Here is a 26827-nt window from a genome sequence, read left to right as displayed (position 1 = left end):
AAAGATCAATTCAAAAACTTGAATGAAACTTTAAAAATAATTTTATGTTATTTTCTGAGCGGTGAGATTATTATTAGCTTAAGAAATCTTGCAATACAGTTTTATTATGGGAAAAAAGCCCTGAAACAATCACAATACACAATATTAAACTTAATTTCAAAACAATACAGACTTGTAGGCTTTTACTACATCCAACGGGGAGGAATACTTTGTTCATGCTTGAAGAAATTATCTGGATCAACCATTCCCTTGACTTTCACCAATCTTAGAAAGTTACCCTTGAAGTATTTGAGGCCATACTCTTTAGCTTCCTCGAAGTTGGTCTGATTGCTCGGACTGCTGCCAATATCAAGATCTCTATAGTTTTGAAATGCCTCCCTTGGGAACTTCGTGACATATGGAGCCATTGCATCATGCATCTCTCTTATCAGACTTATGTAGCGGTCTGTGGCCTCGGTCCCTTCTTCTCTCCAGTTTATGGAGTACTGGAGTTTGAAGAGGTATCCTGCTCTGTGAGGGAATGGAGTTGCGGTATCCGGAATCTCACTCATTCTTCCTCCAATAGGGTTCCATTGCATCCACATTGGCTCGGCCTTGATCATCATCTTCCATATGCGTTCCAGAGCTTCCTTTGGAACAATATGGTTCACGTAATCAGACTTGTTCTTGTAAAAGCTTTGCGCTCCACGAGGCCTATTGAGGAGAACATCGATGGACGTACCATTTGGCAAATCAAACCAGAAAAGTGTGGATTCTATCCATCTCATTTCGATACAGTCGCTTTGCTGCAAACCCAATTCAGGGAAGCGCTTGTTCATCATGGAAATAAGGGTACCACTTTGACCGAGAAAGAGGCCATAGAAAGAGATTCTAATCGTCTTTGTACCTTCGACACTTCCATTGGCAACTTGTGGCATTGCTCTGATGAAAAGCTCTTTGTCTAGCTCAGTGGAAACTTGTTGCCACTGATAAAAGATATCAGTTGCACCTTCCTCCAAGGTCCTATCAACCTTGAAAACAGTCACTTTAGCCGGAACTCGAACCAAATTGATCTTCCAAGAAAGAATGACTCCGAAGCTTGCTCCACCTCCTCCTCTGATGGCCCAAAATAGATCTTCCCCCATTGTCTGCCTATCAAGGATATTACCTTTCACATCTACTACTTTCGCATCAATGACATTATCCACCGAAAGACCATATTTCCTCATCAGAGTCCCGTACCCTCCTCCGCTAATATGACCACCTGCACCAATTGTAGGGCAAACACCAGCTGGAAAGGCATGCACGTTACTCTTGTTTGCAATATTGTAGTAAATTTCACCAAGAGTTGCCCCAGCTTGAACCCATGCCGTTTCGCTGGCAAGATCTATGTCGATGGATCGGAGATTGAACATGTCGAGGATGACGAATGGGACCTCTGACACATAAGAAAGACCTTCGTAATCATGGCCACCACTCCGGATTCTAACCTGCAAGCCATGAGACTTTGCACAAACTACTGTCGCTTGGACATGGGATTCATGCAGGGCAGTGACTATCGCAAGTGGCTTCGGTGTTGTTGGGGTCAGAAATCTACGGTTGTTGATGTATGTCAGCAGAACAGACTCGAAAGAGGGGTTGGCAGTGGTATAGATGGCTTCAGAAATAGGGTAAGAGGGAAGGCTATTATTTGGAAGGCATTGTAGAAAGTTGTCAAGACTTGGATCAGAATTAGCTGCCAGTGATACAGACAGCAAGAGGGCTGAAAATACTGAGAGAATTACAGTCATTGAAACCTTCATTTTAAGGTATGCAATACTTGAGGGTTGTTACACCTTGAATGCATGGCTGTATTTATAGATGGAATGGGAGGGAGCCAAGGAATGTTTCTTTTAGGGCAAGTAACCCTAACCCTATTTTATCAATGCTAATGCATACTTTTACCATTCCCAACAACGTACAATTCCTCTAGACCCCGTCGCCTTCATTGAATATTTTGCATACCTAGCAATATTGTCAATAAAGATGAGCGTAGTCTGCGTAGATATATGTAAGCATGGATGGTTGAAGTCATGCATGGCAATGATAAAAGATATAAACGAAAGAAAAAGGCATGCTACTGTGCTATTAATCGTTCCATCATGATCATAATCAATGGAAAATTGTTAAATTCAAACTTACATAAACAATATTGTCAGTAAATTATACTAATATTTACTGATATAATATTATCTCATTATTATTATTTTTATTGGTATTCATCAACGAAATCGATGTTTAAATACCAATAAAATATTCCATCAAAATATAATTAATTATTTTCAAAAAAATAGATATTGATACAGGTTCAATTGCCAGATTTGATTGTACATTGTTAATCAAGAAAAGAAGAAAATAACATTGTGATGGCTTAATTTTCTTCCCCTCATCAGTCATGCATGAGAAGGCATACTTATCGATAATATACGGGATAATAAAAAATTCCCTTTTTCATTTGTTTCTGCAAGGTCAAGTTTCTTTGGCTAGGCTTCTAGTTGATTCACAGGAAACTTCTTGCAAGCTTTGGCTATGGTCATAACAATACAAGTTTGTGAATACGGTGGTTGAAAACACTGTTCCCAGCTTTATACATGCTTTGATAGTTCTAGGGCAAACCTCAAATTAGTTCTCCTAATAGAACTCGTATCTTGATTTAGTCATCCAACTATCAATTTATGAGTCGAGTTCTCCATCAATGAGATATTTTTTCATCCACTATACAATAATCTAACTTTAATTAGATTTAATTTTTCTTTATCAATTCGTTCATGTTTATCGACTAAATATTTCACACCGCGTGATTAAAACTCAAAAGCAAATAATATGTAGTGCAAATCAATTTATAGGAATCCTTCAAAATTTATATTAAACTCAACAAAGGAATACACAAGTACTTTTACATGCTATGCAATCAAATTCTTCTGCTTCCTAATATTTATCGACCCTAGTTTGCTCAAATCTTAGATGTGACAATGCCCAATTTTCCCTCCATTCAAAACAAAAGAGCATTAGGTAGTATAAAATTGCTCCAATTTTGCTACAATTTGCCTAAAGTACTTGAATTGCAAGCTATGATTTGATATTTTTGCACCCACGATTTCTAGAAAACAGGTTCAATTAGGAAACACAAGCATGAATGCTTATCACCGTCTCCAATTATTTTAACAAAAAGATACAGTTGAAGAAAGGTAGAGTGATAAGATCTGTAGTTAGGGATTAAAACGAGAAGCTCTACATGGTTGCAGGACTAATATGAGGTTTGTCAAACGTTCAAAGATCAGTAATTTCTGACGAATGGCCTCAAGGAAAGAGTTGCAGGACTAATATGAGGTTTGTCAAACGTTCAAAGATCAGTAATTTCTGACGAATGGCCTCAAGGAAAGACCAGCATCAATTTCCTCCATTAATGTGGTATGATTTTTCCACAATCCATATTTTCAACTATGGACACCTTGTATTAAAGTCCATAAAATGCTAATTCTGAAGAATAATAGAAGCTGAATAATCGTCAATAAACAAAAAAAGAAAAGAAAAGAAGGAAAGAAAGAAACAGTGATGGCTGGAGTTTTTCTCTTTGAGCACGAGTTCCATTCATATTGATGGAAAGTTCAAGGTCAAGTTCCTATATTTTTGTAAAGTCTTCTTGCAAAGATTTCCATGGTCAAATGGTTTGGTTTTGATTTACAATATACAATAGTGGTCCAAACACTGCTGCAATTTATGACCTGTGGTGCAAACTGCGTTTCGCATAAAATGTGCCCTGCGTGGCGAAATGAAAACTAAAACTTGGAATATGGTTTTTTAAAATTTATTTTTTAATTTATTTTGTGTTTAATTATTATTATAAAAGTTAGTTACTCAAAAATACTTTTTATAAAAAAACATTATTTTGATTTCTAAATAAGTATTTTGAATGAAAAATACATTTTAAAAATTATAAAAAATTTAGAAATGTCATGTTATTTATTGATTATATCAAATTTAATTTTTTAATTTTTAATTGTTATATATTTTATTTTAAATATTTTTTTAATTTTATCTATTAAAATTTAATTTAATTTAATTTTTATTTTTATAATTATTATTTATTTTTTTTTCTTATTATTTTTTAATTGAAATTTTTTATCCAACAGATTTAATCCTTATTGTTATTTATTTTATTAGAAATTTATAATTATAATTTTTTTTTAATTTCATCATCTTTTAATTTTTTTATCTATTAAATGTAATCTATATTATTTTAATTATTATTTATTTTATTTAAAATAATTTATAAAATTAATTTTTTTTTATTTTATTCTCATTTGACTTTTTCATTTTTATTTGTAAAATTTATTCCTTCAAAAAAATATTAACAATTTATTTTCTAACTCATTTTTTTATGATAGAATCAAACACTAAAAAGTATTTTATTTATTTATTTTTCATAATATTACAGCCCATCAAAAAATAATTCACTTTTTTAAAATTTATTTTTCAAAAAAATCACTTTTCAAAATGAAATTAATTTCCAAAAACTAAATAAATGAATGTGTAGAGGGATGCGACGGCATGTTACAAGATCACATCACAAGAAGAAGAAAAATAGCACTGTCAAGTTTCAATTACATGCAGCAGCAAAAATAACACACTTTATCAAACAAGACTATGGCAAACACCACTAATAAGTAGATTTGAGCTCTACATCAAAAACATACTTTCCAGGTTCACTTGTATATTTCTTGGCTTTATAAAAGGTTTTGCACAATCCCAAAAAACAACTGTGACAAAAGTGAAGCAACAGCTTTCACCTTGTTAACTACCGCCACAACCACAAAACATCAAGCAACTGACTGAACTGCTCTTTCAAAGTTGTCTTCGGCGGATGACGCTCGTTTAACAAGAACGTGGTCTGGATGTGAAAGCTTCAGTTGGCTGCAGAACACGGGGTAATTTCATTAATATGATTTAACAAGAGAATCTCGAAATGGATCTTGGAGAGACATTAAACAGATGAAAAACTCGTTGGGACAAAAAACATGTTATAGCCCGAATGATAACGGGATACGTAGCAAACCTAGTTAAAGCTAGAAATTTCAAGCCACCAAGATAAACAAAAATCTCAGTATGCTTCAGTAAAAGCTGCAATCCAATTTATGCAGCAATGAAACATTTGTTGTTTTCTTAAATATCTAAGATTATGCACAATTGGGTAGCTATGGTCATAGAAAATAGGAGAGAAGTTCCAGAAGATGCAAAAGCAATTGGGGGTGAGCACTGGGTAACTAATTTAAAAAAACTGCAGACCAAATGTTATGCAAGGCTAACTTCTTGAAGCTGAATGTAAAAGCAATGGGTCCCTTTTATTTCAGCATGGATAATAGGCAAGCATCATTGAAATAAAGAACCACACAGCATGCCCAATGTTGTCCCAACAATTAATTGAAAGCGCAGAGCATTAGAACTTCTTTGATTCTGTTTTTCTTTCATATATATCCTTCTGGGGTAGTGCACCCTGCAAGACACTATGCTCCCTTTTGGTTTCGGATGAACAAAAAAGTAAAACTCAATTCCTAGCTAGTGCTAGGGGACAGTTATCACAAGTCACAACAAAGGTAAACTGAATAACTTTTTTCAAAAAATGCGTAAGCTCCTAACATCATTGTCTTGTGCTGACCTATCAACAATACAAACATGTTGACAAACTTTCTGGCTTGCCCTGTTTCCCATACTTTAATTTCTTGTTTTGGTAAAGCATTTAGGACAAAGTGATTTGGATCATAAAATAATTCATTTTAATGTGACACAAAGTATAGAATGATGTTAAAATTGATCATGCAAGAGATAGCTAACCTGAGATAACGTGAAGAAGATTTGCCAATGTGAAGACTGCATACAACCAAATTGGCTAGTGTCTCTGGATCCTTTGCATCCTGTTGCAGGTACCAAGGAAAACCCAGTCAGTTATATGAATTACACACTGCATTCATGTATTAGTATAACATATCATAAACAGACAGTCAGTTTTGTCATGTTACAGAAAACTGAACATGGTGTTGTGAGTCGTGATCTCAGCAGACATTACAAGGTTCTTTGTTTTAAACTTGCCTTGTTTAGTGCTTCAAGCAACAGTGTTTCAGCTTCATCAAAGTTACCCATGTGCATGCAACAAACAGCCTTTCCATTCAAGATTAACCCTGTCATTGGGTACTTCTCAGAGAAATCTTGGAAGATGAGATATGCTTCCTGTATCTTTGATCCACCCTGGTTTATATAACAGCATATCAGCATGTCATCATTCCTTGAAACCTAACTAATTATAACTAAACGGAGAAGATGCACTTACAACTGCCAGATTCAACCATGCAGTTGCAAGTTGAGTTAGTGTGTGGTCCTCATCAATCTGCTGCATGATCCTCAACTGTTTCTCTGCATAGTCTGACCTGTGCATCTTGAGGAATATTTGGACATTCAATGCATGTCTGCAACGGGAGAAACAGTACATCAGGATTAAAAACCAATAAAAGGCAAACCCATGCATGTCAATTTTGTTTTATCTCATTGACATGTGCATACAGATGTGGCAATTTATGATCTGCTGGGATTTCCTTGCCTAAGTATGTGAAAATTCCCATCATTTGGTCCATGGTATTTTCAATTTAACTCGAACATGAAAAGAAATCAGATAAGTGCCATAACAAAACCAAGAAAACTAATTCCTACAACATACATGTGTATGTAGATACACCAGAATATCAAAAACATTTCTGCATCAACACTTTAATGAATGAACAAGAACCAAGAAAATGCTAAGCATTCTAAACAGGGGGAGCAAGTATGTTTAGTTGTTTAGTTGCATAATATGCTAAACAATTCTACATCAAATTGAACTCACAGTTCCATTGTGCCTCCAGCATTAGTGTGTTTCAGAGCCTCATTGTAATCCTCCTCGTGCATGAATATGATTCCAGCAATCAACCTCAAGATAGCATTGTTCGCAATAGCTGAATCAGCCAACCACTCTTTCAAGCTTGAAATCGTGGATTCCTGTTTAATTTACAAGCAATCACTAAGACAGACTTCACACATTCTTGACCTTTATTTCTTTTACCTCACCTTACATACAATAAAATAACCAAATCATTAAAACACAACTTCTGTTTCTAATTTCTAGACATGCAAACAAGTAGGCATGCACACAAACGCACAAAAATCAAAATATAAGAATATATGTTGTGCTAACACAGGTGTAAGATTCTCACAATATTTGCCATAACAAAGTTTGATTATATTTTCTCAAAACCAAAGATGTACAGTCTTAAAAAAATCAACCATCCGTTCTCAAATGGTTCATTTTAAATCACCCTAAACTCTACCATAATCCCATTTTTAACACGCTATTTAGCAACTCTCAAATAAGCATAGCAATTTGGGTTTCTATATCTTCCAGTTTATGTTACAAGCACCAAGAATCCACAGATCATTAACACATAGCTTCCCTTTCTAGATCTACATGTGCAAACACAAGAATCAACATATAAGAATATACATTGAGGCAACACAATGGTGAGATTCACACCACATTTGCCATGGAAATTTTATTATCTGTCTCTTTCATTCTTTCAAATGGGCAAATCTAAGAACTTGAAAAATTGAGCATACACTCTCAATTATTTGCACGTCTTCAGATTCTTATCAAATCACTCGAAACTCCACCGGGATCCCACATTGCACACACTAATCAGCAACTCTTACATAAACTTGCAAAATATAACCAGAACCAAACTACGCAAAATCAGATCATTCGACCCAAAACCGATTCGCCAAAACTCAAAAACAACATTACACTCTAAACACTTGAATTCCCTAAAATTAAGAGCCCCAAAACAGAATCTTTTCTTAACTAAAATCCCACAAATAAAAAACAGATCTCACTCACCAGCACGAAAAACAAATCAATAATGCGAGAATCTTAACAGATCATAAAAAAATTAAAAAACTTGGTAAAAAACAACAACGGATCCAACAGAATGGGACCTTGTTTTCAGGGCTTGAGAGATACAAAGCGAGCAATTTCACAGCCTGAAGTGGAGTAGCAGCGGCATCATCAATCTCATGAATCACAAGCTGCACACAACCAAACACAAAAAGTTCTCAACTTTCCTCAACAAGATAAAAAAACCCAGATCAAAAATCCAAAAAAGAAACCAAAAGATTAAGACTTTTTAAACCTGGTAGCTGGCAAGGGCAATGTAAGAACGATAAACAAGTGAGTCACGCTCAACGGCGTCGTCAGGGGAGAGATTGGGAAGGTCGCTGGTGTTGATTGCTGCTTGATATGCTCCTAAATAGAAATTGTTACGCAAATTGAAAAGATGATCTGGTGCTCCTGCCATTTTCTTCTTCTTCCTGGGTCTCTGCCTTTCTTGTAGTAACTGATTTGTGATTTATGGTAGATCTGGAGAAGGTGAATATGGGAGTGTTTTTGTTGTTGATCCTTATATATCAAGGAAGCATCATAGAAAATGGTATGGATTTTATTTTATCTTTGGGGGGGGGCTTGGATTGATGGAATAGTAGAGGTTTAATAGATTAGAGAATGGCCCAATGGATCCCAAATGGTCCAATCCAACGGTGTTTCCATTAACCTATTTGGGATAATGTTTTTGAGATTTTTTTTTAATTAATATGAATATTTGGTATATCTTGATTAATTTTACTGGTTTTAAAATTAATATTGATAATGGTGAAAAATCGATTTTAATATCATAATTTAAATTTTTTAAAAAATATTTTTTATATTAATTTGAATAGATTTAAATTAGATTTAATAGAATTTAGTTAACCTACTTTATCATTTAAATTTAGTGAAGTTAATATTAAAATCTTAATAAATCTTCTAGCTAATTGTATTGTAACTAGTAGCTTCAAAAATGAAATAATATGAATGAAAATAATTTGGAACCACGCAATGTCCATGATTCTTCACACCATACTCATTCATGGACCATCATCTCTTTAAAGATGGAATTAAGATTGATTAAACACATCTTATCACCTTGTAATCATCTTGTGGTTGATGATAACCAAACCACAGCCATGCATGGCGAAATTAAGCTACAACTCTCAAACATGGGGATATCAAAACCCGAGAATGGAAGTTGAAGACTCTAGTAGAGGGATTGAAGAGAAGGATAAGGCCTCGTTGCACGAACCAGAAATTTTCACTTTGACAAGTGAAAATTAATTCAAATGGAAATGGAAGCCTTCTTGCTCTGCTCCATTCATCCTCGTCAACATAGAAAAGCTATTAATGTGGAAAAGATGTCATGCAATGTCAAAGGAATGATAAATCAGCACAAGATCAGGGATATTACTTCAGGCTATATATCTTCAGCAAAAAAGCTGAAAGTTCAATGAGGAATAATTAGAATGAAACCCTAACCTGAACTTTTCTTTCTGGTATATCATTAATGTGAATGAAAGAAACTTAAACAGCTTTCGCATGTCATCTTCTTCATCACTTCTCTTCTCTTTGAGTAAGGAAACACTGTGAAAGGTGGCAGTTGCCGTTTCACAGTACTTTTGTTGAATGAAGGATTTGGTGAATAAGATGTTTATATTGTTAGAGAATAATATAAATCATATCCTAGGACCTCACCTAACATCTTAAGCTATTGGGTTGAGATGATTCTTTGACATGATATCAGAGCCTTGATGGCCAAGCGGTCACGAGTTCGAATCTCACCATCCCCATTTATTTAATAAAAATTAAGCACAAGGTAATGTGGGTCTGAGACCTCACCTAACAGCTTAAACTATTGGGTTGAGATGATTCTTTGACATGGTATCAAAGCCTTAATGACTAAGCGGTCACGAGTTCGAATCTCACCATCCCTATTTATTTGATAAAAATTAAGCATAAGGTAATGTGGGCCTAAGACATCACCTAATAGCTTAAGCTATTGGGTTGAGATGGTTCTTTAACATGGTATCAGAGCCTTGATAACGAAGCGGTCATGACCATTCCCATTTATTTGATAAAAATTAAGCGCAAGGTAATATGGGCCTGAGACCTCATCTAACAGCTTAAGTTATTGGTATATATATATAGGAGAAAGAGTCACATTTCCTTCAGGTGCTCTAATTAGAATAAAAACAATGGCACCAACTTTCTTTGCAAAATATAGAATACCAATTAATGGATAGGCCGGGGTTTTGGTTCCAAATATCAAGCTATAACACGACAGATAATTTTCACTTCAAAAGATCGAATATTAATCAATAAAGTCTTCACTTAAAAATTAGTTTTTCACGAGCTGCGATCTTGGCCTAGACACGCGAGCTTGAATATGAACTTGGTGTCTGAATTACTTTGTTATTCTTGAAAAAACAATTCGACTCTCCGATATGTTAATTAACGTTAGTTATAAGAGAAATAATGCATGAGAGAATCGAGTCAAAATGCATGTGTAAAGAAAACATTAGATATGAAAAACTATGAACAGATTTATAGATCTTGTCCTAATATGATCACAACAAGCGTACTGTTTCTGCATGTCAATGGTTCTGTTAGTGCTAAAGTAGTACGTACGTACTCGCACTGCTGTCTGCTCCAGTATGTTTGTCTCCTGGTTTGCTCAATTTATGAACCATAGCTACGAACCTGTATGCGATCAGGCTTTAATATTTTTGCAGGAAGCAGAAGCATCCGATCCGAGGGTTTAAGGAATAATTGCTCCATGACAATGTTAATTTCAATATCCTGAATGTGGCTAAAACTAACAAATGGCAATCAAATTTCAAACAGAAACCTAAAACTCTTTAACGAGCTGAGACTAAATTTCAAAACTTGAGTTTGCTCGATCCATTTTGAATTCCCCCCTTACTCTCTGCATCAGGAAATGGAATGTACAGGCAATAATGGTTTGAGACTGAGCGAGAGGGGCTAGGTTTAGCTCTCGATCCCAAAGAGTGTAGTGAAGGAAGGAAAAAACCCACCATGGCCTTACGAATCCATTTGGAGAGAGTCGCTAACAGGGATGATGAGATAGAATACTTACCAGTGGATAAGGAAAATCCCTTCAACCGCTGCTGATAAAATTCGAGATTTGTGTTGTGTGGTCCCGCACCATGTGATGGGGGGACCACCACATTAATTAAGGAGGCAGCTGGCTGCCTCTTTGATTTAAAATGAAACTGCCACTGTAGAGGCAGTAGCAAATTTGAACAAGAGAGCAGAGAAAAACCGAGAGAAAGAAAGAAGAGGAGGCAGCAGAGCAGTCTGTCTTCTTTCTTCGATTTCCAGTTCGTTCACCGTTGGATCGGGCTGAGATTTGGACAGCAACTTCTAGACACGTTCCTCTTCATTCTGAACGGTTGGATTGAAGATTGGTGGTGTGGAAGCTGGTCGTTTTGACAGAAAACGAGGCTGTCAGTGTTGTGAGCTTTTCTCTAACATTACTCTCTTTAATCTTGTTGTAATCCGAGAATAAGTTGTTCTTGATGATATATATGTTGTAGCCCTTAGTTGAATCTGAGGAAGAACAATTGTGAACCCATTATTTGTGATAGTGGAAGTTTTTAGGTGGACTCCGGTCCCGTGGTTTTTCCCGCATCGGGTTTTCCACGTAAAAAATCTTGGTGTTGATTTGTGTGATTGTTGCATTATATTTGTTCATTGTTTGATTCTGTTTTTTACTGCACAAAGAGGGAAAAAGGATTGGGACTTGTGAATTGTGAATTGTATTCCGCTGAATTGATCCGGTTAGTTGTCCCTAGTTTTCCCAACAAAGTGGTATCAGAGCATTTGGTTGTGTAGATTGAATTTCTTGTGTAGTTAAAATGGAAAAGGAAGATTCGGGCATGATAAAGCTCACTTCCTCAAATTATTTTCTATGGAAAACAATGATGGAGGATCACTTATATTGCAATGATTTGGCTTTGCCGATTGAATGTAAAGGAATAAAGCCTGATGATATGGATGATGCAAAATGGAATGGACTAAATAGAAAGGCTACCGCTAATGTTAGAAAATGAGTATCTTCTAAGTCCATTAATCACATTTCTCAAGAACATGACTGCTATACAGTGTGGAAGCTGTTGGAAGAAACCTTTGCCAAGGAGAGTGCACAAAACAAGGTTTTTGTAATTAGAGACCTTGTGAATTTGAAGTATAGAGATGGTGAAGATGCTTCAGTGCATATAAATGTATTCCAAGGGTTCTTGAATCAGCTGTCATTGATGAACCTTGAGTTAGCCGATGAAATGCAAGCATTAATCCTATTGAGTTCATTGCCGGATAGTTGGGAGACTTTGGTAGTGTCACTTAGCAATTCTACTCCGAATGGAAAGCTCACTTTGAAAACAGTGAAGGATTGTATCCTCAATGAAGAGAAGAGGAGGAAAGGGACAAGTATTTCCGAGTCTCATGCACTTGTTACAGAAAGTCGAGGGAGAAGTCAAAGCAGGTTCTCTCACGACAAGCAAGATAGAGAATCCAGCAATAGAAAAGGCAAATGGAAGCCAAGAGGAAGATCTCAGTCAAGGAAGGGTTTTAAGTGTTATTATTGTGACAAGCCTGGGCATATGCAAAAGGATTGCAGAAAGTATAAAAGAGATAAAAAGGGTAGAGATGAAGACAAGAATGAAGAGAATGGTACAACTGCAGTTGTATCTGATGGTGATGTTGCCATTGTGTGTGATGATGGTTGTGTTAATCTTGCATGTCAAGATACCACCTGGGTTGCAGATTCAGCAGCTTCTTACCATGTTACACCCCGACGTGATTTTTACACATCCTATACAGCTGGTGACTTTGGTCAAGTTAGGATGGGAAATCAAGGGATGGCTAGTGTTGTGGGCATTGGAGATATTTGGTTGGAAACCAATACTGGGTGCAAGTTGCTACTCAAAGATGTTAGGCATGTGCCTGATATGCGCCTATATTTAATCTCTACAGGTACTCTTGATGAAGAAGGCTATCACAGTTACTTTGGAGATGGTAAATGGAAGCTCTCCAGAAATTCCCTAATTGTTGCTAAAGGGAAGAAGATGGGTCTCTACATGTCACAAGCCAAGGTGATCAAAGGGGAGGTGAATGCAATTGAAGATTGCTCTACTGATCTATGGTATAAGCGGCTTGGACATTTGAGTGAGAAAGGCCTTGGCATCCTTGCCAAGAAGAACTACCTTCCTTTAAAAGGTATGAACTTGAACACATGTACTCATTGTTTAGTTGGTAAACAACATAGAGTTGCATTTCAAAGATCACCTTCACATAGAAGGTCACATGTTCTTGATTTAGTTCATACTGATGTTTGCTCTATGATTGATAAGTCTCTTGGAGGTGCATTGTACTTTGTTAGTTTTATTGATGATCACTCCAGGAAGATTTGGGCCACTTGTTTGAAATCCAAAGATCAGGTGCTTGATGTCTTCAAGGATTTCCATGCCAGAGTTGAAAGAGAAACTGGCAGAAAGCTTAAATGTATTCGAGCTGACAATGGTGGTGAATACAGGGGTCCTTTTGAGAAGTACTGCAGGGAACAGGGTATCAAGTTGGAGAAGACAGTTCCTAAGACTCCACAGCAGAATGGAGTGGCTGAGAGAATGAACAGAACCATTGTTGAAAGAATTAGATGTATGCTCTCTCATGCAAAGCTGCCTAAGTCCTTTTGGGGTGAGGCAATGAAGACTGCAGTTGCCATGATCAACCTTTCTCCATCAGTTCCTCTTGAGTTTGATGTTCCAGATAGAGTTTGGAAAGGAAAGGATGTTTCCTATGCACACTTGAGAGTGTTTGGATGCAGAGCATTTGTACATGTTCCAAGGGATGAAAGGTCTAAGCTTGACAGCAAGACAAAGCAGTGTATTTTCTTGGGCTCTGAAGATGATGAGTTTGGTTATAGGTTGTGGGATCCAAAGGAGAAGAAAATTGTTAGAAGCAGAGATGTTATCTTCTTTGAAGATCAAACCATTGAAGACTTTGAACTGAAGGAGAAAACAAAGTCTACAACTTTTATTCCATCTAATTCAAATCCAAGACCTACTCTACAGTTACCTTTGATGCCTACTAATCATGGGGGAGACTTGCAAAATGATGATAATGGTGGTTTTCTTGTTGAGCCATTAGTTGGTGATCATGAATCAACTAATGATGATATTGATGTTATTCCTGAACAGGTTATGCAGGAAGCTCCAGATGAGCCACAAATGAGGAGGTCAACTAGACCTCGCCAACCTTCCACTAAATACTCTCCTCATGAGTATGTGCTAGTTACTGATGGGGGAGAGCCAGAATGCTTTGATGAAGCCATGTCACATGAGAAGAAAAGTGAGTGGTTGCAAGCAATGCAAGAAGAGATGAAATCCTTGCATGAAAACCATACTTTTGAGTTAGTGAAGCTTCCTAAAGGTAAGAGAGCACTCAAGAACAAATGGGTGTTCAGGTTGAAAATTGATGAACATTGCTCACAACCAAGGTACAAGGCAAGATTGGTTGTGAAAGGCTTCGGTCAGAAGAAGGGTATTGATTTTGAAGAAATCTTTTCACCAGTGGTCAAGATGTCTTCAATCCGAGTTGTGCTTGGCTTAGCTGCTAGTTTGAATCTTGAAGTTGAGCAACTTGATGTGAAAACTGCCTTTCTCCATGGTGATTTAGATGAAGAAATCTACATGGAGCAACCTGAAGGGTTTGAAGCAAAAGGCAAAGAGCAGTTAGTTTGCAAGTTGAAAAAGAGCCTATATGGGTTAAAGCAAGCTCCAAGACAATGGTACAAGAAGTTTGATTCTTTCATGGTGGATCATGGTTATGACAGGACCACTTCTGATCATTGTGTATTTATGAAAAGGTTTCCAGATGGAAACTTTATTATTCTCTTGTTGTATGTGGATGATATGTTGATTGTTGGCCATGATGTTAAGAAGATTCAGATGTTGAAGGAAGAGTTAAGCAAGTCTTTTGCAATGAAAGACTTAGGACCGGCAAAACAGATTCTTGGCATGAAGATCACACGTGACAGGAAGAAGGAGAAACTTTGGCTATCTCAGGAGAGATATGTCCAAAAGGTACTTGAGAGATTCAACATGAGCAACTCCAAACTGGTTTGTTCTCCACTTGCAAGCCACTTTAAACTAAGTTCTAAGCAGTGTCCTTCAAGTGATGAAGAAAGAGATGAGATGAAAAAGGTTCCTTATACATCCGCAGTTGGTAGCTTGATGTATGCCATGGTTTGCACAAGGCCGGATATAGCTCATGCAGTTGGTTTAGTCAGTCGGTTCCTCTCCAATCCTGGTAAAGAACACTGGTCAGCAGTGAAATGGATACTCAGGTATCTCAAAGGTACTTCTAGTTTTAGCTTATGTTTTGGTAATGATAAACCTGTGTTGGATGGATACACAGATGCAGATATGGCTGGTGATGTTGATTCTAGAAAGTCCACATCAGGATACTTGATGAAGTTTGCAGGGGGAGCAGTCTCATGGCAATCAAGGTTGCAAAAATGTGTGGCATTATCCATTACTGAGGCTGAATATATTGCTCTTACTGAAGGGGGCAAAGAGTTGTTATGGATGAAGAAGTTCATACATGAACTTGGCCTAGTTCAAGAGAACTTTGTGTTGCACTGTGATAGTCAAAGTGCAATCCATCTCAGTAAGCATCCTACTTTTCACTCTCGATCAAAGCACATTGAGGTTAGATATCAATGGATTCGAGATGCTATGGAGATGAAGTCATTTGTTGTTGAGAAGATCCATACCGATAACAACGTGTCAGACATGATGACCAAACCTCTACCGAGAGAGAAGTTTGAGTTTTGCAGAAGGGAGGCAGGCTTGTCAGAGCCTCCTAAATTGAAGCTTACATGTTGATCGCCAGTATGGCGAATTCCTCACATGGTGCGTGAGGGGGAGATTTGTTGTGTGGTCCCGCACCATGTGATGGGGGGACCACCACATTAATTAAGGAGGCAGCTGGCTGCCTCTTTGATTTAAAATGAAACTGCCACTGTAGAGGCAGTAGCAAATTTGAACAAGAGAGCAGAGAAAAACCGAGAGAAAGAAAGAAGAGGAGGCAGCAGAGCAGTCTGTCTTCTTTCTTCGATTTCCAGTTCGTTCACCGTTGGATCGGGCTGAGATTTGGACAGCAGCTTCTAGACACGTTCCTCTTCATTCTGAACGGTTGGATTGAAGATTGGTGGTGTGGAAGCTGGTCGTTTTGACAGAAAACGAGGCTGTCAGTGTTGTGAGCTTTTCTCTAACATTACTCTCTTTAATCTTGTTGTAATCCGAGAATAAGTTGTTCTTGATGATATATATGTTGTAGCCCTTAGTTGAATCTGAGGAAGAACAATTGTGAACCCATTATTTGTGATAGTGGAAGTTTTTAGGTGGACTCCGGTCCCGTGGTTTTTCCCGCATCGGGTTTTCCACGTAAAAAATCTTGGTGTTGATTTGTGTGATTGTTGCATTATATTTGTTCATTGTTTGATTCTGTTTTTTACTGCACAAAGAGGGAAAAAGGATTGGGACTTGTGAATTGTGAATTGTATTCCGCTGAATTGATCCGGTTAGTTGTCCCTAGTTTTCCCAACAATTTGTTATGTTGAAAAGAAAGAAAAAGAAGAGGCGCCTTCAGGGAAACATCATCATGTCCATGGAATCAGGCATCAACTTTTTGATGACAACATGCAGTACTCTCCTGCCTTCACCTGATGAGATGCAACCCAATTTCAGTTCACTGTCTGCTTAGGGTCATTAGCTTAGCCTGTCTTCACTACATACTCGGATTCTAAACTCAGTTCTTAGCCACATTACTGGGTGGGGATCATGTGGAATACCTAAACCGACTCAGTTTGAACAAGCATGGGAGAAAAGATACATGAATTACTTCATTCACAGGAATTACCTGTCCCTGGCATTGCCCGTACGTCGACAGCTCATGAACCTGCCCTAATACATGTTAGGTAGTCGGTAACAGCAAAAGAAAAAAAAAATCTGGTCTCATAAACCATGGATTTTGCAGCGATCCGTTTGTTTATGTGATGCGATATATTACGATTTAAAAGTGTTCGACGCAACAGTTTTAAAGGAATTCTACTAGAAACCTCTCTTTTTAAACTTTTGGTTAAAAAAAATATAATTTTTAATTTTTCTTAATCCTATTTTCTCAAATCGCAATTAAAAAATTTATCAAAATATCATACCCAAGAATCTATTTGGTATTGTTATAATAATAATTTTTTAAAGTGTTTTTTATTTGAAAATACATCGAAATAATATTTTTTTATTTTTTTAAAATTTATCTTTGACATTAGCACATTAAACAATTTGAAAATACCAAAACAAAATTAATTTGAAGCAAAGAAGAAAATAACAAATTCTAATTTTTTTTCAAAATCATTTTTGAAAAGCAAAATTAATTTGAAGCGTATTTTAACCGGCTTATGGACTCCAGTGAGATTATAATTTTTTTTCCCAAAACTATTTCTTATTTAACTACATGATAAAAAAATATACAATCACAAAATAAAATACCAACAGAATACTAAAATGCTATAAAAAAAACTAAGTAACAAATGAAGATCAAAATATTTAACATTGCAACATGGATAATTTACCTTGTTGTGTTTAATGAATTTCTCTATCAAAATAAATTGTAATAGAAAAACTTATAAAATTTATAATAGAGGCCGATACACACATAAAATTTATTGAATAAAAAAAAAATACAAGGCTGCAAATATGAAAAATACCAATACTTAAAAAAAACAAATTTAATCTATATAAAACTAAAAAAAAATCACATAAATCATACCTAACTCTTTAAAAACTAAACATACACAATATCATTAAAAAAATCATCACAAACTAATTAAAACAGAAACCCAAATTTTATTTGAAAAAAATATCAACCAATGCATTATTTTTTAAAAAATTGATTTTTTTTAAAGAATCAGGTTAGGTGCTGCTGGGCCTGGAAGGCCCGACCTAGAGCCTGGCCCAATCAAGCAACGCCTGGTGCGCATGCCTATATATATTTTTTGAAATTTAATGGGATGGGTGAGATATCGTATGCCCCATGCATTAGGAAAAAAAAATGACGCATCGCCTGCATCAACAAACGATGTGTCATTTGTTCATCCCTTGAATCCAGCCATTGTGGTGCCCAGAAAAATAAGGTCTTTTGTTTTTTATTCAAAAACTCATTTCAACCAATTTTTGGCCCAAAATACTTAGAAAACACCTAGAGACCTTGTTAAACAAATCCACAGCTACGAAAAACATAAAATTACCCTAAAACCTGAAATCCACTCGAAACAAAAAAAAACTTCTTAAGCTCAGATATGATTTTTTAGGTGTTTTCAAGATTAAAAAAAAACATGTAATCTTAATTCCTCTCATCACATGAAACTATTTGATTAAAAGAAATGACCGTTTTGGTGGCTGGATTCCTCACCTGCGAACACTTTCTCTTTCTAAGCCAGAATTCGACGACCTCTTCTCTCTCTCTTTCAATTAAAAAAGGACTAAAAATGAGTAAATTGAAGTGCGGTATCAAAATTGAATTTATAAAATTTAAGAGACTGATCACCTAATAACTAAAAATGATGAGGGGCTCAAATGAATTTTTGACCAAAATTTTTAATCCACCACCTATGTTATTTTTTTTCACTTTAGTCCTTTTTATTTCAATTCAACTCTCCGCTACAAAAAAAAATATATGCAATTGAGCTCTAATTTTGTTTAATTGTGCAAAAGAAACATTTGAGGATTAAATTAAAAAATTAAAAAATTTATATTATTTTAATCAACAGTAAAAATATAAGAAAGTGGACAATATTTTTATAAATAGTAAAAACATCACATGTTTTAGCTTTATTTATTAGTTGCTATGCCCGCGCGTTGCTGCGAGCTTACGGTATGCTTGTGCATTGTCACGGATTTGTAAAAAAAAATTATATGGAGAAACACTATTGCAATACATAATTTTTTCAAGAAAAATTAAACTACAAAGCAAATTCTCAACCAGCTTAATATTAAAAAAATAAAATGGACAAAGATAATTTTAAAAACAAAATCATAAAATACAAAAGGAAAAAAAAATCATCTACAGTGTTTTGTTACAGTGTTTCTCCACATGTTTTTTTCTAAAATTATCTTTGTCGATGTTTTTTAATATTATGCTGGTTGAGAATTTAGCTTTAACTTTCCCCACATGTTTTTTTTGCTTTTTTTTTCCCTCAAAATTGTCTTCTTCTTTTTTTTTTTGTGTTTTTTTTTCAGAATTGTTTTTGTTGATTTTATTTTTTTAATATGGAGCTGGTTGAGAATTTAACTTTGTAGTTTTTTTCTTTAAAACACCGTGGATTGCTATAATGTTTTCCCACATGTTTTTTTTTATGATTTTTTTGTTTTTTTTCCAGAATTGTTCAAGGTATATTTTATTTTTGTGTTTTAAAAATATTTTTGAAAAAATTTAAATTGTTTTTATTTTTTTCTTGAAATTAATTTTTTTTAGTGTGTTTAGATTATTTTGATATATTAATATCAAAAATAATTTTTTAAAAATAAAAATATTATTTTAATATAATTTTTAATAAAAAATATTTTAAAAGATAAATGTCACCACAATCTTACCACGATCAAAAAAATATACCTGACTACACCGAATCCATTCTTTATTCTACTTGACCATTTTACCCCTGCGTGCGTGTTCTAATTAACCCCCCCTCCCTCCCTCTTTCAAACCAAAACGAAAAGCCCCACTCTTCACTCACGTAAACCCTAATTCTTACAGATTCCATATCTCAGTACCCGAAAACCAAAACCTTGTAAAAGAGGCTTACAACTTCCAAGAGGGCTCCTGTAAAGAGCCAGACTTTTCAGGTTTGCCGTTTTCTTTTGGTTTTTTTTCTGATATTATTTTTCAGCAGAAGTTTCGATTTTTGAGACCCTGTTGTTTGTGCATTGTTTAGCTTATTTTTGGGGTTTTATGTTCGTATTTCTTGTTTTACGAGATGGGATTTTGTTGTTTTATGTAATGGATGAGTGGAAAATGAAACCCAGATTTGGTTTTGCTGAAATCTGGGTTTTTTAGGTTTATTTTTTCTGTTTTATTTGATGGGTTTTTCGTTTTTTGGATGATGGGTGGATTGGAATGGTAGTTGTAGTGAATTTTTATATTTTTGGTGCTTGAATTTTGGAATCTAAGAGTAGGATAAGTAATATGAGAAGCCTTTTTTTTTGTTTTCCAATGTGTTAAGTAATTAAATGTTTGAAGAGACAAAAGGATGGGTTTTCGTGAAGAAAATGAAATAATAGCAGTACTATCGTGTCAAATTAATTAACTAATTTTCTGGATTTTTGTATTTAGCTAAGAATGATAGGTGTGTTGTTTCAGTTAATGAATCTCTGTAAAACTGAAAGAGGGTTTCTTTTGCTTCTCTGGTCTTATCTTGTTCTTGATGCAATATGGTTGTGTTTGGAGCTGGCTTTTAAAGATCTTACTTTTGGATTTGGCGATTTGTGTTCAGACCAGAACTGTTGATACTTTTTAAACTAATGCAAGCAGTATTTGGATATATAAAGACATTTTGCTGAAGAAACTGTAGATTGCAAAAATGTCGATGTCAAAGAGTTCGAAGATGCTCCAATATATCAACTACCGGATGCGTGTGACCATCCAAGATGGCCGGCAGCTGGTAGGGAAATTCATGGCCTTTGATCGCCACATGAACCTTGTACTCGGTGATTGTGAGGAGTTCCGTAAGCTCCCACCAGCAAAGGGCAAGAAGAATAATGAGGAGCGTGAGGACCGCCGTACTCTTGGCCTTGTTCTCCTTCGTGGTGAAGAGGTCATCTCTATGACTGTTGAGGGCCCTCCTCCTCCTGAAGAGTCTCGTGCCAAGGCTGTCTCTGCTGCAGCTGTTGCTGGTCCCGGTCTTGGTCGTGCTGCTGGCCGTGGAATTCCTACTGCTCCTCTTGTTCAGGCGCAGCCTGGCCTAGCAGGTCCTGTCCGTGGTGTTGGTGGGCCTTCCCCTGGCATGATGCAGCCACAACTCTCTCGTCCTCAACTTTCTGCTCCACCCATGACTTACCCCGCAGGAAGTGGTCTGCCAACTGGTGGTGCACCTATTCTCCGGCCACCTGGTCAGATGCCTCCTATGCCATATTCTGGACAGGGTCCACCAATGGGCCGGGGTCCACCTCCACCAGGTCCACCTCAATTTGCTGCTAGGCCCCCACAGGGTTTCCCGATGCCACCACAGTTTGCCCAGAGACCAATGGGAGGGCCACCACAGCCACAGGTACAAATGATGAGAGGACCACCTGCTCCACCAAGACCTGGAATGCCAGCACCACCTCCACCCCGTCCTGGGATGCCACTTCCACCTGGTGGTCATGTTCCTGTTTTTGGACCCCCTCGTCCGGGTATGCCACCTCCTCCCAATTCCCAACAGCAGCAGAATCAGCAGCAATAGTGATTAGGTATGCCTCCTTTTGATGTTTGATTAATGGATTTTGAATGTCTACTTGCTTTTCAATCTCTTAGACCTGGATATTTAGACGAAGTTGATAGGATTGAGTTTGTTTAATTACATTGATTGAATGGATTTATTTATCAGCAACTTGTGTTTTCTATTTCTGCCATTTAATAATATGTTCAATAACTGGTATTATCTATCTTCAGATATTTTGATTGTTTTGTATTGAAATATGTTACTAACTGGGTGACAGGATTTGGGTTTATAGTTTCAATGAAAACAGAATTGTTGAAAACATAAACTTAGTCATAGTGTTTCTATTCTGATGTGCATTGATCATTTGGATATGTAATTAATTTTGAAACTCGAATTTAGCTGTGGCAAGCAAAAAAAATAATTAATTGCATGTATGAGGAAGCTAGCTATAAATGTTTTTCGTGATGATCCTATTTCAGTTTGCCATGCTGCTGAAGTTTAGGTCTTGGTCTAAGATCTCAGTTTGGGAGGAATTCTGAAACACTGAGCTTGTTGCTCTTATAGTAACTGTAGTTCCCAAACTTTCTGAGCAGTTGCTTACTTCTTTTTAGTTGATGAATGAGTAAACAGTTATTCGAATTGTGACCAGGCATTCTAATTTTTCACCCCTAATGTGTTTTGTGCAATGTTAGGAATTTTCTGTTATCAATTGATTTATTACCAGGTTTGTTATTCCAAGTGTCTGCATATTCACCAACTTGATGTTTGATCTGGATAGTTATGAGTTTGGCATATGCTTTTTAACCAAGTAGAATGTGGTTCTTTTACTAAGGGGGTGTTTGAGAATGTGCTAGCGGTTGTTTTTCAAAGTGTTTTTCGCTCAGAAATGTATCAAAATAATGTTTTTTTTCATTTTTTAAAATTCATTTTTGACATCATCACATCAAAACGATCCAAAAACACTAAAAAATAAATTAATTTGAAGCCAATTTGTTTTTGAAATTTTCATGAAAAGCATGTTGAACCGCATCCCCAAACAGGCACTAAAGCCTTTTATTTGTTAGTTATGCCGCTGAACTATGAGTTTAAAGTGGTTGTCTGATTGGCTTTCAAATGAAAGTGCACTTATATGTACAGATGTATTAGATTCTTAATTTATGTCTATATCGTTAGAGATGGTGGGAATACATAATGCTCCCCGTCATCATTGTTCCTGTGGAATATGGAGTGTACTGACAAGGGAATATTTGACCCCATTAACACTGGCCCATACCACATTGTGTGGTGGCGCCATTTAGTCATAATCCACTTTGTAGCTGCCACTAAGTGCATAATTTTAAAATATAAGTTTCTATATACCCTTAGATTCCAACAAACTTGAAGCATTTTCCCCAGAACAGTAATCATCCATTCATCATCACCAATTCCAGGAGGGGTTGGTTTGAATGGGTCTTTTGTCATTTTAGTAGGTACCCAGCATGTCATATTTGGGTTCACTTAGTATTTTAGGAAACACAAACGTGGCTAAAACTAATTCTAGTGTTCGATGTTTTTCCTATTCAGTCTCGGTGCTAAAAGATAGCATTTTGTATCAGTTTCTGTTTGTGATTTTATTCATTGACTACCCACAGATTTCATTGCTGAACGAGTAACATTCTTAGCTCATTAAAGCTTTTTTTGTGGCTATATTAAAATCTGCATGTTTTGCTTGCATTTATTAAAAGATTTGTATATTTTTGTTCCAACTTTTTTTAGATTTGACACGACTTTTAATATTACCAAAGACTTGCTTGTTAACCAACTCTAGGCAGATTTATTTGGAGATATAAATCAGATGCTAAAAACGTTATAATGCTGTCAACATATCTCAATTGTAAGATTGCATTCCAGTTGCACTGTACTCCAAGCTTGTCCTGGAAAGCTCACTTTGATCATCTTTCTCTTGCAGGTCGTTTGTGCCTTGAACGTTTTCAGATGGAATTTGTAGAAGAAGGTTATTTCAAGTGCTGTCGTGAAGGTTTCTTGTTGATTTTGTCTGAACTCATTTCAACTTTGCAAGTGACTTCAACTACTGTGTATCTCTCTTATATTCTAGTGTAGGATTTGGTCGATGTTATATCACAATATGTTATTCTAGCAGAGCATCCACTACCAAGAGGAAAAGTTATATTAGCAAATCTGATCATTAGACGAAACAAACTTGGGGCAGTGCAGGCCTTCAACTAAATTAGTCATCATATAGTGTTTGCGATTTTGGGTGCATGATGCATGTGCTCAAGCTACATGAAGCTGATCGCCTGATGTCCATTGAAAAAAAGATGCTGTGGAAATGTGGCATTGACAATTTCTTGCCTAGAGTAAAATGAGACTTGAAGTGATATATCTGGATGTTTGGTGGTGTCTCTGTGCTATTAAATTTTTTAGGCACTTTGTTATGTGCTTCTATTAGTGTCAGGCTCTCTGCATGCGAGTGAGCCCTGTTTTCAGCTCTTCTCCCTCCCACTAAGTGAATGCCAACTTAAACTTTGGATGGCTGGACCTGGAATCAAAAAATTTAGATTATAATGGACTTGTTTGTAATCCACTCGTAATTCACAGGCGCTGTATGTTTTTCCTTTACTTTTTCGCCTTTTCAATTGTAGAGATCTTAGAATCCGGCAACCTTTTTCAAGCAATTCTATTCTCGTTTTACGTTGGAATCATGAAGCTAACAGGACCTCTGTCCGATGTGCACATGAAGCTGTACAAGGAAAATTTTGTACACATACAATAAAGTCTGACTTCGGATGTAGCTCAATCAGGTCTATAGTAAAAATCAGTCTTTTGTTTTTTAGTAAAATGACAGTTTTTAGGGTTTTTTTTTCAAGAATAAAAAATAGTTAAAGCTTGGGCTGCCTCCCTAGTCAACTTGCTTGGCTCCGGGTCTTGCAAGAAACTAATAAAAAAAATGTTGCTGTAGTCAATCTGCAAGAAACTAGCCCTGGTATTGCGTTTAGCAAAATTTGTTTTAAAAAAAATTATTTTTAAAAATAAAAAAAATATTATTTTAATATATTTTTAATTAAAAAACACTTTAAAAACAACAACTATCACACTTACAAACAACTTCTATAAAATAAATGGCGCTGGAGTCCGGGTCTTGCGAGAAACTAAGAAAGTGACATGGCTAATGGGTGGAAAGCTACAATCTTGACAGTAGAGAAAGGTAATGGTTAAAAGGAAGCCAGCCTTTCGGCTTGGCGTGACCGAAGGCGAATTGGAAGTCCCTTTTCAGGGGTTGGCATCATGTCACCAACGATCTTTTCCGCTGGAAATGCTACCTCCCACCTGAACCTCTTCACGACATTGTGAACAAAAGTCAGAATAGCTAGTCGAGCATACTCTTTTCCAGGGCACATCCTAGGGCCACCTCCAAAGGGCACAAATGTGAACGGAGGAAAAACCTTTTCATCGTCGTATCTCGATGGGTCAAATTTCTCGGGATCTGGGAAGTACTGTGGATCCTTGTTTGTTGTGCTAACAGTCCAGTATATCTGCAAATGTAGAGCAAATCAAGAGTTAGTGGAAAGCATGATGTGTAAAGCAGTGCAGACAATTATGGACTTGAACAAAAACCATCACATACTTTCCATCCCTTTGGAATGGTGTATCCTGCGTAAGTAAAGTCAGTTAGGGCCTCTCTGAAAGTTCCCTGGAGTGGGGGTGTGAGCCTCATCACTTCATACATCACATTCCATGAGTATTTCATCTTCTGAATGTCATTCCAATCTAGCAGCTCTCCAGCCTTTTTATCTGCTGCAACCTCTATTTGCTCTGGATTTCAAGAAGACAGGCCATTGATAAGATCAGTAACATGACAATCATATGTGTGTGTGTGTGTGTGTTGATACTCAAAATCATCAAAAACAGGAGAGAATGATTTCTTTACCAGCTAGGATCTTAGCATAAATGTCAGGCCTCTCTCCAACATTTTTCATAAAGAAAGTCATAGCAGTAGCCACTGTACTATATCCTGCAACTAGTAAACCCATGATCTTGTCAGCAATTTCAGCCTCTGCCATGTGTTTGCCTGAAGGATCAGTGGCCAAGATCATGTGGCATAGTATATCCTGCACCTGTGCTCCTTTGGACATATCAGCCCTTTTCTCATCGATTATTATTCGTAGTTCCTTGCGGATTGCAGCTGCAGCCTTGTTAGCTCTGTAAAAAGTTGTTCCGTAGACATTTAAAGGAATGGAATGCATCCCCAAGGTCATATCATCAAAATTGCTGACAAGCCTAGCTATACGTTCAGGATCATCCGAGCCCAAGAAAAAGCGACACGCAAGAGACAGAGTCAGTGTCTTAGCAAGAGCAAAGGCCTTGACTTCATCTTTTCCTTCCCAACAAGTCTGCATATGCAGCTGCGTGATAGAGTCCATTTTCCCCAAGTACCTGACCAATGCCTCAGGCTTCAAGAACCCTGGCGACCTTAATATTTTCGATTCAGCTTCGCGTGGAATTTGAGCAGGAGCAGTAGCTTGATAGGAGCGAAAGATCTTTTGCATCGCATGAGGTCGAAAGGCAGTGAAAAGCTTCTGCTCATTGGAGAAGAGGAATTTGTGTCCACCAGGGCCACATATGACAGCAGTCTCCTCTCCAAGAATCTTCGTCTTGAAGATATCAGAAGAGTACCTCTTCATCCTGTCAGAAACAAACTTTCCAGGCTTACCAAACAAGAAATCAAGCGTTTCGCCGAAGATAGGCCATCCTAAGCTCCCTGGTGGCAGGTTCTTGGCACTGTGGGATGAGTGCTTGAAAGCAAAGATGCTAATAGCTAGTGCTAGGACCAAAAGAACCATGGACAACAATAAACATATTACCTCCATGACTATTTTTTATGCTAAAGAATCTGTTCAATAGTTTTGGGAGCAACTTGTGAAGATTTGAGGTTACAGTGGATGGAATGGTGGGTTCATATAGGCAAAGATGAGTAGCGTTCTAGTCTAAAATTGCATTGTCTGCCTGCCAATAATCTAGTAGTCAAATGTGAACCATAATATGATGAAGTAACTGAAATCTATAAGAAAAAGGACAAAAGTAATAAACTTGGCGCAAAGTTATTAAACTCGGTTAATGTACTAACATATTAAAGTTAATTTAATAATGTACTAACATATTAAAGGATTTGAGGACTGTTTGGAAACCGCGGGTTTCTAAAAAATTCATTTTTTTTGTGTTAAAAAATAATTTTTTTATGTTTTCAAATCGTTTTGATGTGCTGATCTAAAAAATAATTTTTTTTAAAATAAAAAAAATACATGTTGATGCATTTTTAAGCGAAAAACACCTTGAATCACAACCGTAACCACAATCCTGTACATGCC

At 36.5% G+C, this 26827-nt stretch overlaps 4 protein-coding genes across 9 annotated transcripts; 1 reads left to right on the top strand and 3 right to left on the bottom strand.

The window, feature by feature from the left end:
• Nucleotides 1-73: 73 nt before the first annotated feature.
• Nucleotides 74-1822, bottom strand: LOC7489102 (berberine bridge enzyme-like 17). Its single transcript, XM_002317038.4, has one exon. It carries the CDS (start codon nucleotides 1779-1781, stop codon nucleotides 186-188), a length of 1596 nt encoding a protein of 531 aa, XP_002317074.3. The 5' UTR covers nucleotides 1782-1822; the 3' UTR covers nucleotides 74-185.
• A 2763-nt stretch (nucleotides 1823-4585) lies between these two features.
• Nucleotides 4586-8536, bottom strand: LOC7485150 (coatomer subunit epsilon-1). Of its 2 annotated transcripts, none has more exons than XM_002317037.4 (7): nucleotides 8229-8536; nucleotides 8035-8124; nucleotides 6893-7044; nucleotides 6344-6479; nucleotides 6106-6261; nucleotides 5851-5930; nucleotides 4586-4932 (listed from the first exon to the last, which is right to left on the bottom strand). In XM_002317037.4, exons 1-7 carry the CDS (start codon nucleotides 8391-8393, stop codon nucleotides 4839-4841), a joined length of 873 nt encoding a protein of 290 aa, XP_002317073.1. In that variant the 5' UTR covers nucleotides 8394-8536; the 3' UTR covers nucleotides 4586-4838. The 2 variants fall into 2 exon arrangements, with proteins under 2 accessions (XP_002317073.1, XP_052301640.1); XM_052445680.1 differs by having other exon boundaries at nucleotides 5851-5939; nucleotides 6115-6261; nucleotides 8229-8523.
• Nucleotides 8537-19718: 11182 nt separating this feature from the next.
• LOC18103474 (uncharacterized) lies at nucleotides 19719-23841 on the top strand. 5 transcript variants are annotated; one of them, XM_052445676.1, is made up of 3 exons: nucleotides 19719-19887; nucleotides 20573-21489; nucleotides 23410-23841. In XM_052445676.1, the coding sequence occupies exon 2, from the start codon at nucleotides 20622-20624 to the stop codon at nucleotides 21480-21482; it is 861 nt and encodes a 286-aa protein (XP_052301636.1). In that variant the 5' UTR covers nucleotides 19719-19887; nucleotides 20573-20621; the 3' UTR covers nucleotides 21483-21489; nucleotides 23410-23841. The 5 variants fall into 5 exon arrangements, with proteins under 5 accessions (XP_052301636.1, XP_052301635.1, XP_052301638.1 ...); XM_052445675.1 differs by having other exon boundaries at nucleotides 20535-21489; XM_052445678.1 differs by having other exon boundaries at nucleotides 19721-19887; nucleotides 20590-21489.
• Nucleotides 23842-24502: 661 nt separating this feature from the next.
• On the bottom strand, nucleotides 24503-26512 carry LOC7489100 (beta-amyrin 28-monooxygenase). Its single transcript, XM_002317036.4, has 3 exons — nucleotides 25390-26512; nucleotides 25087-25274; nucleotides 24503-24994 (listed from the first exon to the last, which is right to left on the bottom strand). The coding sequence occupies exons 1-3, from the start codon at nucleotides 26327-26329 to the stop codon at nucleotides 24674-24676; spliced, it is 1449 nt and encodes a 482-aa protein (XP_002317072.4). The 5' UTR covers nucleotides 26330-26512; the 3' UTR covers nucleotides 24503-24673.
• Nucleotides 26513-26827: the final 315 nt, after the last annotated feature.

This window comes from Populus trichocarpa, chromosome 11, assembly GCF_000002775.5.
Source record: "Populus trichocarpa isolate Nisqually-1 chromosome 11, P.trichocarpa_v4.1, whole genome shotgun sequence".
In the NCBI taxonomy this organism is placed as follows: domain Eukaryota; kingdom Viridiplantae; phylum Streptophyta; class Magnoliopsida; order Malpighiales; family Salicaceae; genus Populus; species Populus trichocarpa.
The sequence above is the reverse complement of the archived record's forward strand: the minus strand, read 5'-3'. Positions and strand labels throughout refer to the sequence as shown.